The sequence below is a fragment of the Triturus cristatus genome, chromosome 11, assembly GCF_964204655.1.
Source record: "Triturus cristatus chromosome 11, aTriCri1.1, whole genome shotgun sequence".
Taxonomy (NCBI): domain Eukaryota; kingdom Metazoa; phylum Chordata; class Amphibia; order Caudata; family Salamandridae; genus Triturus; species Triturus cristatus.
The window spans coordinates 264,047,274-264,063,907 of record NC_140594.1 but is presented as its reverse complement, the minus strand read 5'-3'; the positions used below and the strand labels follow the sequence as shown (position 1 = coordinate 264,063,907).

Sequence of the window (16,634 nt, the reverse complement as noted above, 5' to 3'; positions counted from 1 at the left end):
AATATATATCTACACAAACATAGATCACATTCCTTATGCTAAGTGCCCCTCTGTGACCAGTCCACCAGTGCCCAGAATTCTTTGAACTTAGCCACGTCCTAACCATGACCCCCTTCACACAGAATCTGCAGGAAATGGTTGTGTACTATGCACAGCAGGCTTAGAATGCAGGGTGTGGCTTTTGGCCATTCCTTGTATCCAGTCTACCTGCCCCCATAACTTTTGACAATGCCTCCACAACACACTAGGCCGCGCCTTATGTTGAAGGGGTTTATGGTTGCAATCCAAATCTAACACACCACTAAAATGTACAAACTATTGTGAGCTGCACAACCCTAACTCCTAATGTGCTCTCAGGAATTGACACAGGACATCACATATGACGTCGTTGATGACTTCACCTGTGAAATCACATGATGAAAACAGTGACATCGTACATAAAATCATTGATGCTATATATTGCATGACGTGGAGCGATCCGGTTGCAGTGCAACGGATATTTACTGTACATACTCTGCAATTGGCAGCATCCGTATTTATGAGGTGTGATATCACTTCCAGAAACAAAGGCTGACTTGTAAGAAGAACCCTTGTCCTCATCAGTTAACAATTAAAAGAAATGCTAAAATTTAGAATGCACATTTGAGGTGTATAAAGGTATTTTGGGGATATGTTTGAAAATTTGACGCTATTGTGGGACATTTACACAATACAACAGAAACTCTTAGGAAAGCAAGTGTGTGTGTATATATATTTAATGAAAAAAACATTTTAAATGTTTTTTATTTTTTAATAAAAATGTGTTTCAAATCATAGTGTTGAGTGTTAAGTGGATTGGATTATGATTTATGATTAGTAAAGTGCATGAATTCCCGGAGGCGTCTTGACGCTAGACAAAGCTGTAAGGCACAAACAAGAGCAAAGTGCGAGCGATCATTGATTAAATAACCAGGCTTTAAGATTTTTCCTGAAAATCACGAGAGAAGGTGCCCTTTTCAGAGTTAATTGTAAGAGATTCCACTGACGGGCTGTATGCCTGAAAAAGCTTCTGCTCCGCCCCCAAGTGGCATGCCTAAAGGAGGCAACTTTCAATAGATTGGCTTAGCCAGAGCATAATGTTCTGCCAGGAATATAACGCTCAAAACGTTTCGTAAAGAAGGCAGGGGCTTTTCCATATAGAGTTCTATAGGCTAAATAAAGAGCCTTAAAAGTGATCCGATGGCAGACTGGAAGCCAATGAAGTTGTCTAAAAGAGGCCCTAGCTGATTGATGTTTAGGAATTCCCGAAAGAAAACGGGCAGCCGCATTCTGGATGGTCTGCAATTTTTTAAGCGGGCCCTTCGAGAGGCTAATAAAGCGACTATTCCGGTAGTCTAGTTGTGACAGAACTAAAGTGATGACCACACCTTTGAGTAACTCAGCCGGAATAAATATAGCAATTTTCATTAACATTCGAAGACGAAAAAAAGAAGAAGAGGGGATTTGATTGATTGGATCTTTGTATTTTAGTTCACTGTCTAGGATAAAACCTAAATTTTTAGGTCTCGCCTGGCGTTAGCAGCGCGCATGTGCGCATGTGATGCTCTTGCCATGCGAGGGCCTTTTGCAATCGATTCAGCCAAAGCTAAACATGCACGCGTGTGGATGGACAAAGATGGCTGCTCTCGCCATTCAGCCAAAGCTAAACATGCACGCGTACGTACGGACAGTGGACAGCCCAACGCCATCTTGTTAAGCACGCGCACCGCACGGCGTCTCTTCAAAAAGCATTTCGCATTCGATTCAGCCAAAGCTAAACATGCACGCGTACGGAAGTCAGCCCTCCCAGGACCTGGCACAGCGCACACTACTATGCGCCCGTGAAGTCAGCCCTCCCAGGGCCGGCAGCCCCATGCAGTACGTCACCAGGACACCCAGCAGCGAGCCGCCTTCATGGATACATGGTAAGGTCGTCATTTTGCTCCCCCCTTCAACGATCTAACCCCCTCCCCCGCACACCCCTTCCCCGAGTTTTCAGACATTTAAGGCCTGACATCACTGCTCGTGAAAAGTTATTCGCAGACTGTTACCTCGTAAAGCAGCTAAGTTCACACTACTTCGTACGGTGTGTTTTTTGGAAAAAGGTGGAAAAATTACGCGGCTAGAATTACTCGGGCGTCTTGAAAGAGCTGACTGTGACTGCAACTTTCCCGGCATTAGTTTATTTTCCTTTCACTATTTTATTTTTTTGCAGTTTTATTTCACGCGAACTCCACCTGAAGGTATGGGATCGCTTTAATTGAGACCCAGTTACTTTACACAAGGACGCACAACTTTTGTAGACACGGGGAAATGAAGAAATGTGCCCAGAATCACAGGGTACTGAGCCAGACTGTGTAGTCGGCAGTTCTGGCCGGTATGGCACACCCTCTACTTTACGTTTACAGTTTACATACTCTGCCATTGTCACGTTTACATTCCAGATGAACTCCAGGTGTAGAGCAGCTTTCTTTCCTTGTTATTTTTCACCACCCTCACAAAGCCACACACTTCCTGTCATAGCTTCAAAAAGTCTCAGTCACCTTACAGTATGCTACTTTCTGTCCGATCAAAAGCGCGAAGTGCCCAGAGCAAGAAGGAAGCTGAGACACAAAAGTATCCAATGCAAACACGTAATTCATTGGAATTTTGTTTCCTCGGAGTTCGGTGAGTATTTTTGCATTTCCTTTAGGCAAAAGGACAGTTGAGGAACTGTTTAGTTTATTGTGGGAGTTCCTGCCCTTTCGAGGGAAACAAATGTGGGTTTTGAAATGGCGCTGTTCTGTAGCAAGCCGCTGCTAAATTTAGCATTGAGGATATAGCAACTTAAATTGATTTGCGGCGCAACGTCAGCACATGGACTTTGAAGAACCTCTCTAGCTGGAGTGTTTGTTTACTGCTACCTTACTTCAGTACCTTTCTTAAAGCTGTTCAGTAGCGCAAATACTGTTTTTGCTTTGTTTTATATTTAAGTGGCAACCACTCTTTGTACGTGAATTTGAGACCACATGTCTGAAAAGCTAATATTGGAAAATATGAAAAAGAAAAAGCTCGGGCAGGTGCTTAGGCTGTTGCGCAAGATCAGCCTGTCTGATGTAGTAGTGCTCATATGTGAATTAAAAAACAAGACAGCTTTTCCATAATGTGACAGATTTCCCTTAATGTGAATACACATTACAAACAAGCATTGAAAATGCAATAGGTCTCACCTTTTATTAAGTTAAAGCCATTTGCTTTGCTATACAATACCATTAGCAAAGCAAATGGCGTTAACTTAATCAAAGGCGAAACCTATTGCATTTTCAATGCATGTCTACTTTGGGAATTGGCTAGGGTGCTGTACCCAAGTCCGAAGGCCACCAGAGAGGAGACCAAATGGCTGGATTGTTCCCCAATTGGATGACTTCAGTTTTGGAAGAATTAATCCTCAAGCAATGGTCGGCCATCCATTTGCTCACTGCCTTCATGCAGTTGTTAAACGTGGCTCCAGCAGCGCTTGCATCTTTAGCCAGTGATACTATATTCTGAGTGTCATCAACGTAAGACACCGATGACAACCCAAAAGATATAATCAGAGCAGCAAGTGGGGCGACGTAAAGATTGAACAAGGTGGGGGACAGGGACGAACCCTGAGAAACCCCACACAGGAGACAAAAAGAACCTGAGACAAAATCACCAAGGGATTATACTTGTTGCCGTCCTGAAAGGAATGATTTAGGGAGCGCCAGTGCTAGGTCTCTTATCACTAATTCCCTCATACGGTTGATCAGTAGTTCATGGTTGACCGTATTGAAGGCTGCAGAGAGGTCCAGCAAAATCAAAACTGCATTGCCTCCACAGTCGAGAAATGAGCGAATTTCCTTAGTGGCTGTAAGCAAGGCATAATCAGTGCTATGATTTGCCCTGAAGCCAAACTGCGAGTCATCCAAGAGATGGTTATCCTCCAAAAAGGAGGAGAGTTGACTTTTTCAACTGCTTTCGCCGGAAAGGGAAGTCTAGCAATAGGTCAATAGTTGTTGGGATTGAGGATTGAGCGTGGGTTTCTTTAAAAGGGAAAGCACTGATGGTGCTTTCCAGGTAGTAGGAAAAACACCAGTATCAAACATAGAAGAGAAGACAATAAAAAGGTATTGTGCAATGACTTTCGGAGCAATGTGAATAATCTTGGGAGGGGCACGGGTCAGCAGGAGATCCAACTTTCACCTGTGAAATGAGTTCAATAATCTGTGCTACTGAAGGGGTATTAAAATGTTTAATGCTAATTAGATTGGGACTAGAATGGGGTGCTCTAATTGAACGGTTGTGATTTGTAAATTCATTGAAAATGTTGAGCACTTTATCCTGAAACGTGCTGGCTAAAGAATTACAAAAAACCTTGATTGATACATGCCGTGACTGTTCCTCTAGTAGTGGGCAGTTGTTTTATGGTCTGGAACAGAGTTTTGGGGACATTACTGGCAGCTTTTATGTGTGATGTGCAGTAATTGATTGACCTCCAGGATTGATTGTTTATAATTACTTAGACATGCTTTGTATTTGTCTCTCTCCTCTGTGCTATATTTAGACCACCACATGCACTCTTGTCTGCGGCATTCTCGTTTAATTCATTTAAGAGAGTCATTATACCAGGGCTGGGAGGATGTTTCATGAGATATATTCAGATTGGCGCAATGACATTAAGGGCTGAGATAATCCAAGTATTATAGTCCTCAGCCAACCGATCTGGTCTAGAATCATTAATAGAGAGTGATTGAATAAGTTTAAGGTCTAGGTCAGCGGGTTGGATTTTATTCCACGGCCAAGACAACTGACATGTATTCTGAATCCTAAGGGGAAGGGTGTAATGTAAATTTAGCTTTCATAGTATGACATGATGATCAGTCCAAGTTAGTGTCCAAGTATGGGCAGAATTAATGTTGGGATTGTTTGTGAAAATCCCATCCAGCCGATGGCTGGCTGCATGAGTGGGGCCTTCTACTAACTGGGCTAATCAGAGGCCTGCCAGAGTATCTATCATGACCTCTGTGTTGGTTTCCAGTACAATACAATTGTGTAGAGTGGGGTGGCGTGGAGGCTTAAAAACTTGTGGTGATGTGACTCAAACACTGTCAACATTCTGTGATGTCATATGGAATACTAAGTCAGTATTCTGTGAATGTGTAAAGTAGCGGTTATGGGCTGTGTGCTGGAGGCGGTTAGCACGGCTCCCTTCTTCTCCCAATAAATCCTCCTGCTCATCTACTCTACAATCTAGTCTACGCCTCGTTACTTCACTGGCGACGAGGATGGGATGCGAATCTACACGGAGATTACTGCAAAGCTTCACGACATGAAAATGAACCTTTCATGAGGCGAGATCTTTTCAGCTTCGTGGGCCTTCCCTCGCCTCTCACTGTGTGATTCTGAGCAGAGATCTCATCGAGACTGTGTGCTTTGGACTGTATGTGAGTAGCCTTTGCGCTTTGCTCTTACCTAGAGGCACGTCTTTATATTTTGGGCTAATCAAGGGAGCCGTGCCTGCGTTCATATTTTTCAGGGAGACACTTAATTTTTTTTTTTAATTTACCGTCGGAACAGTTTCGCGCTACATGGCAATGGACTTTAAGGCCAAACAAATGAGTCTCATTTGAAATTAAGCAATGCGCGAGTTTCATTTGAATCTAAACAGCGCGCGCGCGCTCTCCCAGACTCAATACAAGAGAATTTCCTACCTCGGGATGTGAGATTCCATTCCTCGCGAGTCCGCTGCGAGCGAACACTTCACACGCTACGCTGACGCACACAGCATTCGTGCGTCAACACGTTTGAAAGAGTCCAACCAATCTCTTAAAATGCAACATCCCGCGCACTGTACTGACGCTCACAGCATTCGCGCTTAACATCGAGGAAGCATTTGTGTTGCCATAACAACAAATCCTCTCGGCAAATAGACCACGGCGAAGATAAAACTCGGATCTCACGCAGCCAAGCAATTAACGCACTGTTTCTTTCTACGCTGATACACACAGCCACTGTGTATCAACCAGGAAACTAAAAAATGTGGGCCTCATTTCATTTATCTATGTTGATACACACAGCTAGTTCATTCTTATAAGAAAACATAACATAAAATAATATACAGTAAACGCAGTAAAATTGTACAATCCTCAGACTCATTCATCTCTGCGTACAGGTGTCTTACAAACAACAGTACTCTTTATTCAAAGATTAATTTGGAGAATTCTGTTCTGGAACCAAACATTTAAGTGTACAACTTCATGCTACACTGCCATTTTGTAGATAAGTCATTTTCCATATGGGTTGATGGGTTTCCCCTACCACGCATTGAAGATCTTATTGCCAAAGTGGGTTCCTTTTCATGGTACACCAAACTTGATCTTAAAGCAGCCTATCACCAAGTCGAACTACATCCGCAGTCCCGACACCTCACAGCCTTTGTCACTCCTGATGGAGTATTTCAATTTTGTCGTCTTCCTTTTGGTCTTGCCTCCACTGCCGCCATATTCCAGAGTTTAATGACTGAAATGTTCCATCACAATCAAAATGTTGTTGTTTTTCAGGACGATATTTTAATATTTACTCGTAGTGAAACTGAGCATTATCTTGTTCTTGATCAAGTATTCAATATTCTAGCAAATAGAGGAGTCACCCTGCAAAAAAACAAATGTACTTTTAAAGTCAAAGAAATTGAGTATCTTGGTCAAGTTATCTCTGAAAATGGTATCAGACCCAGACCAGGCCTTATAAAGAGCATAATTGATGCTCCTCCTCCTCTAAACAAAGAGCAACTGATGTCCTTTCTCAGGCTATGCGAATTTTATTCAAAATTTATGAAGGATTTAGCCAAGACAACAGAGTGTTTCAGGGAATTATTAAAGAAGGGATCAATCTTTGTTTGGTCTGAGGAATGCCAAAAAGGATTCCAATCTATCAAGGACCATATAGTTCAAGCCCCTGCATTACAAGCTTTTGTTGAAGGAAAGCAAACTATTGTCACTGTAGATGCTTCAGAGTATGGCTTGGGCGCGGTTCTTTCACAATGCTCAAATGGAAAAGAAAATACTGTTGGGTTTGCATCCAGGACGCTGCGTCTTGTCGAAAGAAAATATTCCGTAATCGAAAAAGAACTCCTAGCTTGTGTTTGGAGCATCGAAAAATTCAAGCAATATGTCTGGGGCAGATCTTTCATCCTCAAAACGGATCATCGTCCCCTAGTGGACATTCTTTCAGGAAAGAAAGTCAAGCGCACTACGGCCCGCATAGCACGCTTATCCACAAAGTTATTGGAATATAGTTTCACCGTAGAATATATTCCTGGTGGAATGAACTGCAGAGTAGATTGCTTATTCAGACTTCCCATTCCGGACACAGACGAGAAAAGTGAAGTAGAGGAATGTTTTATCGCTGTCATCAATCAAGACAACTTATCGTTTGCAGAACATGACTGGATTACACAAAGCAACAAAGATCCTATTCTCAAAGAGGTATTCTCTTTGATTGAGAAAGGTTGGCCAAAGGAGAAATGTCTTTCACATGATCTTCAGATGTACTGGAAAGTTAATGATGAGCTTTCTGTAGAAAATGGAAAGGTCGTCAGAGGTGACAAACTTATTCCTCCCTCTTGCTATCGTGAGAAGATCATTCTAGCCGCGCATTCAGGTCATCTTGGTGCAACCATTACAAAGAGGAAAGTCAGAAATGATTTTTGGTGGCCCAGAATGGACACATACGTCGATGAGTTAGTTAAGCAATGCTCACGCTGGAATGCCAGCAACAAAGTACTTGTACTTGAAGGTACAGTTGTTTCTCCTGTACCATCTCCTAACGGAGCGTGGCAAAAACTTGGCATGGATTTTATTGGACCTTTTCATGTTCTTCCTTCTAATTCTAAGTGTTTCTTGGTTCTCATTGACCATTTATCCAGGTGGGTAGAGGTTGAACCCATTTCTACACCTGATTCAAGAAGTGTCATTAATTGTTTAGATACTATTTTTCGTAGAGAAGGGTATCCAGAGGAAATCCTCACCGACAATGGAGTTCAATTTGTTTCTCATGAAATGACCTCATTTTTACATTCTTGTGATATCAAACATACAAGGACTCCGCTCTACCACCCACAAAGTAATGGGAAAACTGAAAGATTCAACAGGGTAGTTGTAGAATGTGTACAAGCAGCCTTTAGATCTAGGTCTTGTGTTTTTCAGGCTGTAAAAGACCTTGTGTGGTCATACCGCACTTCACCTCATGTGGCTACTAAATTTTTACCTTTTGAAATGATGAGAGGTAGAAAAGCTCCCTCCCAAGTCTATCCTTTCTGGATGGTCAAATCATTTCATCTTGGTTGTGACATGAGATGTATGTGGGAATCTGCTAGGAAGACCTTGAATGAAGTTTCCTTGAAATCTCATAAATTCACTACGAAAAGCACACATAAACTCTGTATAGGAGACTGGGTCAGAATCAAAAATCCAGTCTCAGTTAAAAAAGGTTGTTCAAAGTTTCTCGACCCACAACAGATTATTGACATGCGTAAAAACGCTGTTAAATTGTCTAATGGGAATTGGTGGAGCACTTCTCGTGTTGCAAAAGATCCCTCTCCTCCTTCTATTCCGCATGAGGCTATCAAAATCAATCCAAAGACTTCAAGGGAGGATGGTGTTAGGAAAAGCACTAGAACTTGTGTTAGACCACAAAGATTACAAGATTATATCTGAGTTTATTGTACTTATGTTTGAATGTATTCTTTCTACGCTCTTACTAAATTCTTCTTCCACCTTTTCTCTACTTACTCTCTTTTCTCTCTTTACTACCTTATCTTCTTCTTGTTTTGACTTTATCTTATTTTATCAAAAGGGGGAGGTGTGGTGACGTGACTCAAACACTGTCAACATTCTGTGATGTCATATGGAATACTAAGTCAGGATTCTGTGAATGTGTAAAGTAGCGGTTATGGGCTGTGTGCTGGAGGCTTTTAGCACGGCTCCCTTCTTCTCCCAATAAATCCTCCTGCTCATCTACTCTACAATCTATTCTACGCCTCGTTACTTCACAACTGTTGTGGCATACAGTGTAGTAGCGTAAAATGGAGTACCATACCATTAAATAGCATACAGTAGATTGGCATAGAGTGGAGTGGCATACAGTGGAATAGCATAAAGTGGACTGGCGTACACTGTAGTAGTGTAGACTGGAGTGACATATAGTGTAATAGTAAAGAGTGGTGTAGCATAAGGCGGAGTATCATAGAGTGGAATAACATGGAGAGGAGTGGCATGGAGTGTAATAGTGTACAGTGGAGTGCCATACAGTGAAATAACATGGAGCAGATTGTCATAGAGTGGAGTAGCATACATCGAAGTAGTGTACAGTACAGTGGTGTACAGTGTAGTTGTGTGGAGTGGAATAGCACAGAGTGAAGTGGTGTAGAATGGAGTGTAATATAGGAGAGTAGCACACGGTGTAGTGGCATGCAATGCAGTAGAGTACAGTGGAATACCATCAGTGGAGTTCAATAGAGTGGATTGGTATACAGTGGAACAGTGTAAAGTGTAGTAGCGTAGAGTGTAGTTGACAGCGGAATAGCATATAGTGGATTGGCATAGAGTGGAGTCGGGTACAGTGAAGTGGCATAAACTGGAGTGGCGTACAGTGAAATAGCAGCGAGTACAGTGGCGTGGAGTAATGGAGACTGGAGTGGGGTATCATGGAGTGGCGTAGTGTGCAGAGTGGTAGAGTGCAGCGGAGTACAGTGGAATAGCATACAGTGGAGTTGGGTAGAGTGGAGTGGAGTGGAGTGTTGTGGAGTGGAGTGGAGTTGCATAGCATGGAATAGCATACAGTACAGTTGTGTCTAATCTAATAGAATATAGTGGAATGGCGTAGAGTGGAGTGAGGTACAGTGTAGTGGTGTACAGTGGAATTGCGTACAGTGGTGGGGAGACAGGTTTGACCTTCCAGGTGCGCAGGTACCTTCTGCTGGTCATCTGCGGTGTCGGTTGGGCTGGGAAGCTGCAAGGCAGTGGACCGGACTCTGCTTGTTGGTGCCTGCGGACAACTGGGGAGTAGCTCCTCTACTCCAAGGAAGACTGCTGGTGATTTTCGAAGTGTTGGCTGGCTACCCAAGGCTTTGGTAGTTCTCTAGATCACAGGATGTCATTCTGTCGTGATTGTGAAGAGAGGGCTGAGGACAGCAGAGTTTCACGCCAAAATCCAAAGTTCTGCTGCAGTTCTCGCCAGGCAGTGATTCTTCTTCATCCTTCTTCTATTGATCCGTCAAATCAGAGTTCTTGGGTTAAGGGGTGCCACATAAATACTAAAATTAGGGGCATTTATGGGGAGTGACAGATAGTAGCCAATGGGTTACCTACCTTTAGGGTGTCCACACCCTCTATATGGCCACTTCTTGTGGGAAGTAGGCATAACCCTGACCCTAGAATGCTAATTCTGTTCTAAACAACAAGGAGGAGTCTGAAAACTGGGCTGGCTTGCCCTAGGGGTGGTGCTGTCTGGATGTGGGCACACCTGCCTATCTTACAAATGTTCCCACCTATCTTGCCACCCAAACGTTGTGTGAGGAGGGGGTGGGCACCTCCACTATCTGGAGAGGCCTGGGGTCGTATCACAAACACAGCAGGGCCTTTGAAGCTTCCTGTGTGAACACCACCGTCCAGAGCAGGCTTTGTTCCTGGACTCCGAAAGTGAAGGCTCTTACCTCAGGAGGTCAAAAACCTGTCTGTGGTGGCTGGCTGGTTGAGACCAGTCAGTCCACACACTAGTAGCCGGTAGGGTGTCAGGGGGCACCTCTAAGGTGCCATCTGGGTGCATTTATTAATAAATCCAGTGCTGGCATCAGTGTGAGTTTATTAAGACAAGGTTTTTGGCACCAAACACCTTGGGATAAAGTAAAACCTTCATGTAGCTGGGGAACTCGTAATGACTAGTGTCCAGCCCATGTAAAATGGTTGGTGTTCAGCCGGATTGATTCTTCCTGTGTCACCAGGTGATGGAGGACCTGTCCTATTAAATGGATTTATTTCTCCAAGTTTCTACATGCATGCTCTCTTCATAAAGGAAGTTGGGAGGAAGTTTGTATATATGCTGTGTGCCCATTCGGCCCTATGCATGGACTCTGCAGTTGTCTGTGCAGAGTGGGAGCTGGCTGAAAATCCTGCCCCCAACTCACCACAGGCAGGCAAACCGCACTGCTCACAGCCTTTGGCCACATGGTCTGACCTTCAGCCAGACATACAAGACCTGCCTGTCCATCCCAGTAGGGCCTTTTCTCAAATATAGCCCTTTTTAATAGAAAATCAAATTTTTATGAAAATCATGTTTTAAAAAAAATAAATTGGTGCCTTTTGACAGACATAAAATGGTGGCTGTGTGATTGCAATTTTACTGTTGCAAATGTGGTTGGTTCTATTGTTTTGTCGCTATTTTCCATGCCTCCACATGTCTTCAAGAATTAATTTGGGGTCAGGCACCTCTTATAGTTGTGCCCCGCATAGGTAGCCACCTGCTTGGGTAGGGCCCAGGACATAGCAGAAGTCCAGGCTCTCCAGCCAGCCACCACAGTGTTCAGCCCAAGGCTGTGCACAGTTCAGAATATGTACATTGCAGGTGAGTCCATAAAAAACTGAAATTCATTGAAAAATCAGCATTAAAGGTTAGATATGGTTTACCAAAAACAAATACAACAAAGCCCAGAAATTCACCAGTTAGGATGTACTTGGTCCGGACTCCTAAAGCAGATCTTCAAACAGTATCTCCCTGCCAGAAATCTTCGATCAGGAAAGGTAAAATTATTAGTACTGCCTAGACTTAAACAAGTACGATGGGGCAGAAAAAAGCCTTGTGCTTGAAGCATCCAAAGCATGGATCTTACTTCCTCTCTGTATAAAAACAGCACCCAGCCTCCTTGCCTTGAGGAAAGCTGCAAAACACTGGTTATTCAGGACTTAGCACTTTCTGCTGTCCTTTCTTGACACTCATAGCCAGGACTGTATAGCGCTTAGACCCCTCAGGGCAGTAATGCTCTCTATAAATCCAGATAACATAACATGACAAACAACACAGATCATTCAGGGCAACTTTGTGCTCAGTACACCACTTTTCTGATTATGTGAAAAAACAGCCTATCTACCAAGAGCAAAACATGGCAGGCAGCATGAATTATGGTGTGCTTTGTGTGTTGTATACCATGACTGTCAGAGAATGACACAAAATATATGCCTGTCTTTAATACCAGGTTTATTTCTCAGTGACTACTCACCATTTGGAACAATGTATCTTCATGTTTACATTACTTTGCTCCAAATGAGCTGCATTGGATAAGATAAAGCATACATTATCTGAAATTCCACTAATGTAGAAACTTTACTTTTTCATGATATAAACATTTGTTTTTCTCATTTATTTTCTAGACTCAACAGAACTTCCAAAACGCCTCAGCCTTGACAGTTCATCATCTCTGGAATCGTTGGCATCTGCTCAGTCTGTTTCTCATACATTGCCTTTGGGGTATCAGAACCCTGCCTTTTCTCCAACTTGCCATGACAGTCTTGCCTCTGATGCTATTTCAGTTTACAGTCTTAGCTCCATTACTTCATCAATGAGTTTTGCTTCAAAGGCAGAAAGTTATTCAGATGGCACGGGCTATAGAGGACGTCAAGACTATGAAAGACCGAAAAACATTTATCCAAATAGGCCATCTGTACCACGGAGCAGATCATCTCCACAGACTAATGCCTCAGTGAACAAAGAGGAACAGGAGGAATATGAAGGGTTTTCCATTCTAAGCAATGAACCATTGTCTGCTTACCCTGAAAATATGAACATACCATATTCTCCTGAGCATATGCAAAACAAGTCTGGTATTTGTGGAGGAATTAAACTTTCCGTAAGTTCTAAAGGAAGTGTAAGTACTCCGAATTCTCCAGTTAAAATGACTCTCATTCCAAGTCCAAATTCACCTTTCCAAAAAGTTGTGAAGTTACCAGGTTCTGACACTGGAGAATCAGATCAGTCAAGCACGGAGACTGATAGCACAGTCAAATCACAAGAAGAAAATAACCCAAAGCTTGATCCTGAAGAGTTGGCTCAAAAGATTTTGCAGGAGACGCAAAGTCATCTCATTGCTGTGGAACGTCTTCACAGAAGTGGCAGTCAAGTTAACAAAAGTAATATTTCAGCAGATGGTGCTTCAACTCCAACTGGTGCTTCTACTTTCAGATCCTCAGAATCAAGTGCTTTTAGCAGGCCATTCCAGAAGAGCACTCCGTCACCAGTTACAGTTCGACCAAAGCCTCCAACTAGGAGTTCTTCTCTTCAGAAGATTAGTTCAGGATACAACAGTCCAGCAAGTTCTGAAGCATCCAATAAGGAGCTAACAGGGCAACACAGTGGCCAACCGTCTCCAAGCTCTGACTCACCACAGATTAGATTGAAATATCGTAGCTCTCCTTACAGTACTCATATTTCAGGATCTCCTCAAAATATGTCTCCAAGCTCAGGACATCAGTCTCCAGCAGGAAGCACCCCTTCTCCAGCTCTGTCATATTCATCAACTGGCTCTGCACGCTCCAGTCCAGCAGATGCACGAGATATAGACAAGATAAAAATGGCTGCCATAGATGAAAAAGTGCAGGCTATTCATAACTTAAAAATGTTTTGGACAAATACAACTCCCCAATCTTCTGGTCCTATAAAAATATTAAGAGGAGCTCCTGGAACACTCACTTCAAAGAGGGATGTTCTTAGCTTGCTAAATTTGTCCCCAAGACATAGCAAAAAGGTGGGAAATGTAGACAAGCTGGAACTTAAGGAATTGCCCAACCAACAGCAGCAGGGTGCTGCTACACAAAAGGACCCTACAAATGTCCGTAGGTGCCCTGACAGTACAACTGTAGTTACTCCCAACATCTCAACGACACCCAACAGTACTCCAGGAGCTATACGACCATTGAGGATACCATCAGGAAATGGATACAAGTTCCTTTCCCCAGGAAGATTTTTCCCTTCCTCAAAATGTTAAAATGTAAACTAATAACAGTGGAATCAACTTGTGTAAATGTTCATATGTGCTTCTGCCCTCTTGCCTTGTCTCCTACCAAACCATCAGATATTACCTGGAAAGAGGTGATCAAACAAAAGACTATTATTAGAAGAGTGTGTGAAAGATTGTACTGTCATGAAAGACTACCAAACTGATAAAACTCAACTCAATGTGAAAATGGGCATTTTGCAAAGAATTGTGCCAATGTGAGTTACAGCTGGTAAGACATTGCTCAAGATTCAATCACTCACACAAAAACAGCAAAAGCAGAGATGCAAATGATTTTAGATTCATTCATGCACAAAGTATCTTAAATATTGGTCTATCTTTTTATTTTAATTTAATTTCATTTTGCTATTTTTTAAAGATAACGTTTGTAAGATTAGAAATTCTTGTACAGCTCAATACACAGACATAAAACACAGACAAATGTCTCAGTTGTCAAAAAATTAAAGAGAAATGTCATAATTTACTGTTATTCTTATTTATTCATGATGGAAGTTTTCAGTTTGTGAAGCATATTATAATATGATGAAAACACATTTTATCCAGACACCAACTGTTGTATTAATCCTTCATCTGTTGTGAAATTAGTTCGCACCCTCTACTTGTTGTGAAATGAGTTCTTGCAAGCCACTTGTAGATTTCCTTTACCAGTGACAAGAAAGAGGCACATCACAATTGCTGTTCCAGTTCCTCTATGACTTACCACATTGTACCACAGTAATTATCAAAAGCAGGTAACCACCAGAACCAGTGAAGTGTTATCAAGCAAGGTTAAAAATTAATGATATATCAGGATGACTAGTCCGCTCCTGTACCCAGCATTCATGAACAGAAATCTATAGTATCATTATTTGTGTAAATGTTATCCGTAACTATAACTTAAAATGCAAAAGAATACTTTCATCCTCTTCAAGACTGTTTTCGTCAGTTTTTTCACACCTCAACACAATGAGATATTTACCATCACAATGAGATATTTATTAAAATAAGTAAACACTCTAAGTTGAACTATCTTACAACATAATTGCATCCTTGTCCCTTCAGCCAGCTGACACTGACAAGATTTGTAGCTCATTTAATCAGACTAGATTCTGCTATCTCCAATTTTAAGGAATCAATCCAAGTGGTGAGGCTCTTCCAAGTGATGCAATAAGTGATACAAGAGGGGAGTCCTGCAGTCAATAAATGTGCCTTCCCTCTGATAATGGTTGAGTCATTTTTCTGAATTGTAATATGGTTATCATGTTTGTGGTGTCTACAGCAATTTTGATGGCCTTCATGGTCACCAACATTGACAGTTCAGCTACAGTTTTTCCTGAGTGCTAAGTTGTCACACTGAAACTTATGGGATACAAACAATTGTGAAGCCCAGTATTTGTGGTCCTTATCAGCCCCCTAAAACTTTGTACAACACATCTGTAATATGTTATCTGCTCTGGAAAGATAACTCAACACCTCAGAGGAACATTTATCAACAAAGAAATCCTTTGCTGTGAAATTGTTAATTTTGTATGACTTTTAGGAAGCATTTAAAAACTTATCACAATATCCGTAATTCCTGATTTGAATCAGTACCTCTTGGTTGTTCCTATGTTGTTCGGATCTATTCCCAAAGACATTTAGTGCTTGCTTCTGACTGTATTGTCAAAATGACTTTTATGCACCTGAAATATTTTGTTTTTTAAAGAATTGTGGTTGGAAGTCAATACCTGTGCAGCCATTCTCAAGCAACCCCCTGTGATTTAAAGACTCTTGGACCATTCAAACGCTGTGTAGAACTTTCCTTGTATGCAGTGGTCGCCATGTTTGACCTACATGGACATTTTTGTAAAATAAATTCTGTGTTTCCAGGCAGCATTAAACTTTTTATATTATGAAATGTAACATGTAAAAAAGAATTTCATATTTTTATTGAAATGTCAAAGGCATTTGGCCTACTTTCTTTGTGATGTAAGTGTCTATTAAAGCATGAGTTCTCTCTCTCACTGTAGTGTCATGTATAATCAGAATGCATAGTCCTGCAATCACCGATGAATATATGCTTATCTTGATTGAGGAGTTCCTTAAAATACATTATAATCTCAATTTATTTTTCAGGGATAAGATACATACTTGATAATTCTCATATCAGACAAAATTGCTTTGTTAGAGCATTTGAATTCACAATAGTATTCAGACAGTATGTTTGGTAGTGGTGAGTACATTTCGAGGCATAACATATACTTGTATTTTTTCAGATTTTAAAACATGTTTCTGCAGGTACATTTGTAAGTTTGTCCAATGGCATAGTAATTTATATACCTACTAAACATTAATATTCAGTACAGTATTTTATTTAGAGTTAACCTCTTGAGAGCCCATGACGAGATGGTCTCGTCATGGGCCGCAGTTGCGCTGTGCCCATGACGAGAGTATCTCGTCATGAACCCCGCCCGCTAATGAAAGGGCCGGCACAGGGCGGGGAAAGGGCGGGGCACTCAAGGGGTTAAATCTAATTCTTGCCAACAGAAATGTTTTATCATAGCCTGGCAATTGGAATGAGAAATCACCATGGGGC

General features: G+C 41.9%; 1 protein-coding gene across 3 annotated transcripts in view; it reads left to right on the top strand.

Annotated features, from left to right (window-relative positions):
- The window catches only part of TTC28 (tetratricopeptide repeat domain 28), a 1,841,724-nt gene extending 1,825,662 nt beyond the window's left edge, over positions 1-16,062 (top strand). For all 3 annotated transcript variants that reach the window (XM_085636419.1, XM_085636418.1, XM_085636420.1), the window contains one exon: positions 12,441-16,062. In XM_085636419.1, coding sequence (XP_085492545.1) covers positions 12,441-14,050 — 1,610 coding nt within the window. In that variant the 3' untranslated portion in view covers positions 14,051-16,062. The remainder of the gene's footprint in view (positions 1-12,440) is intronic.
- Positions 16,063-16,634: the final 572 nt, after the last annotated feature.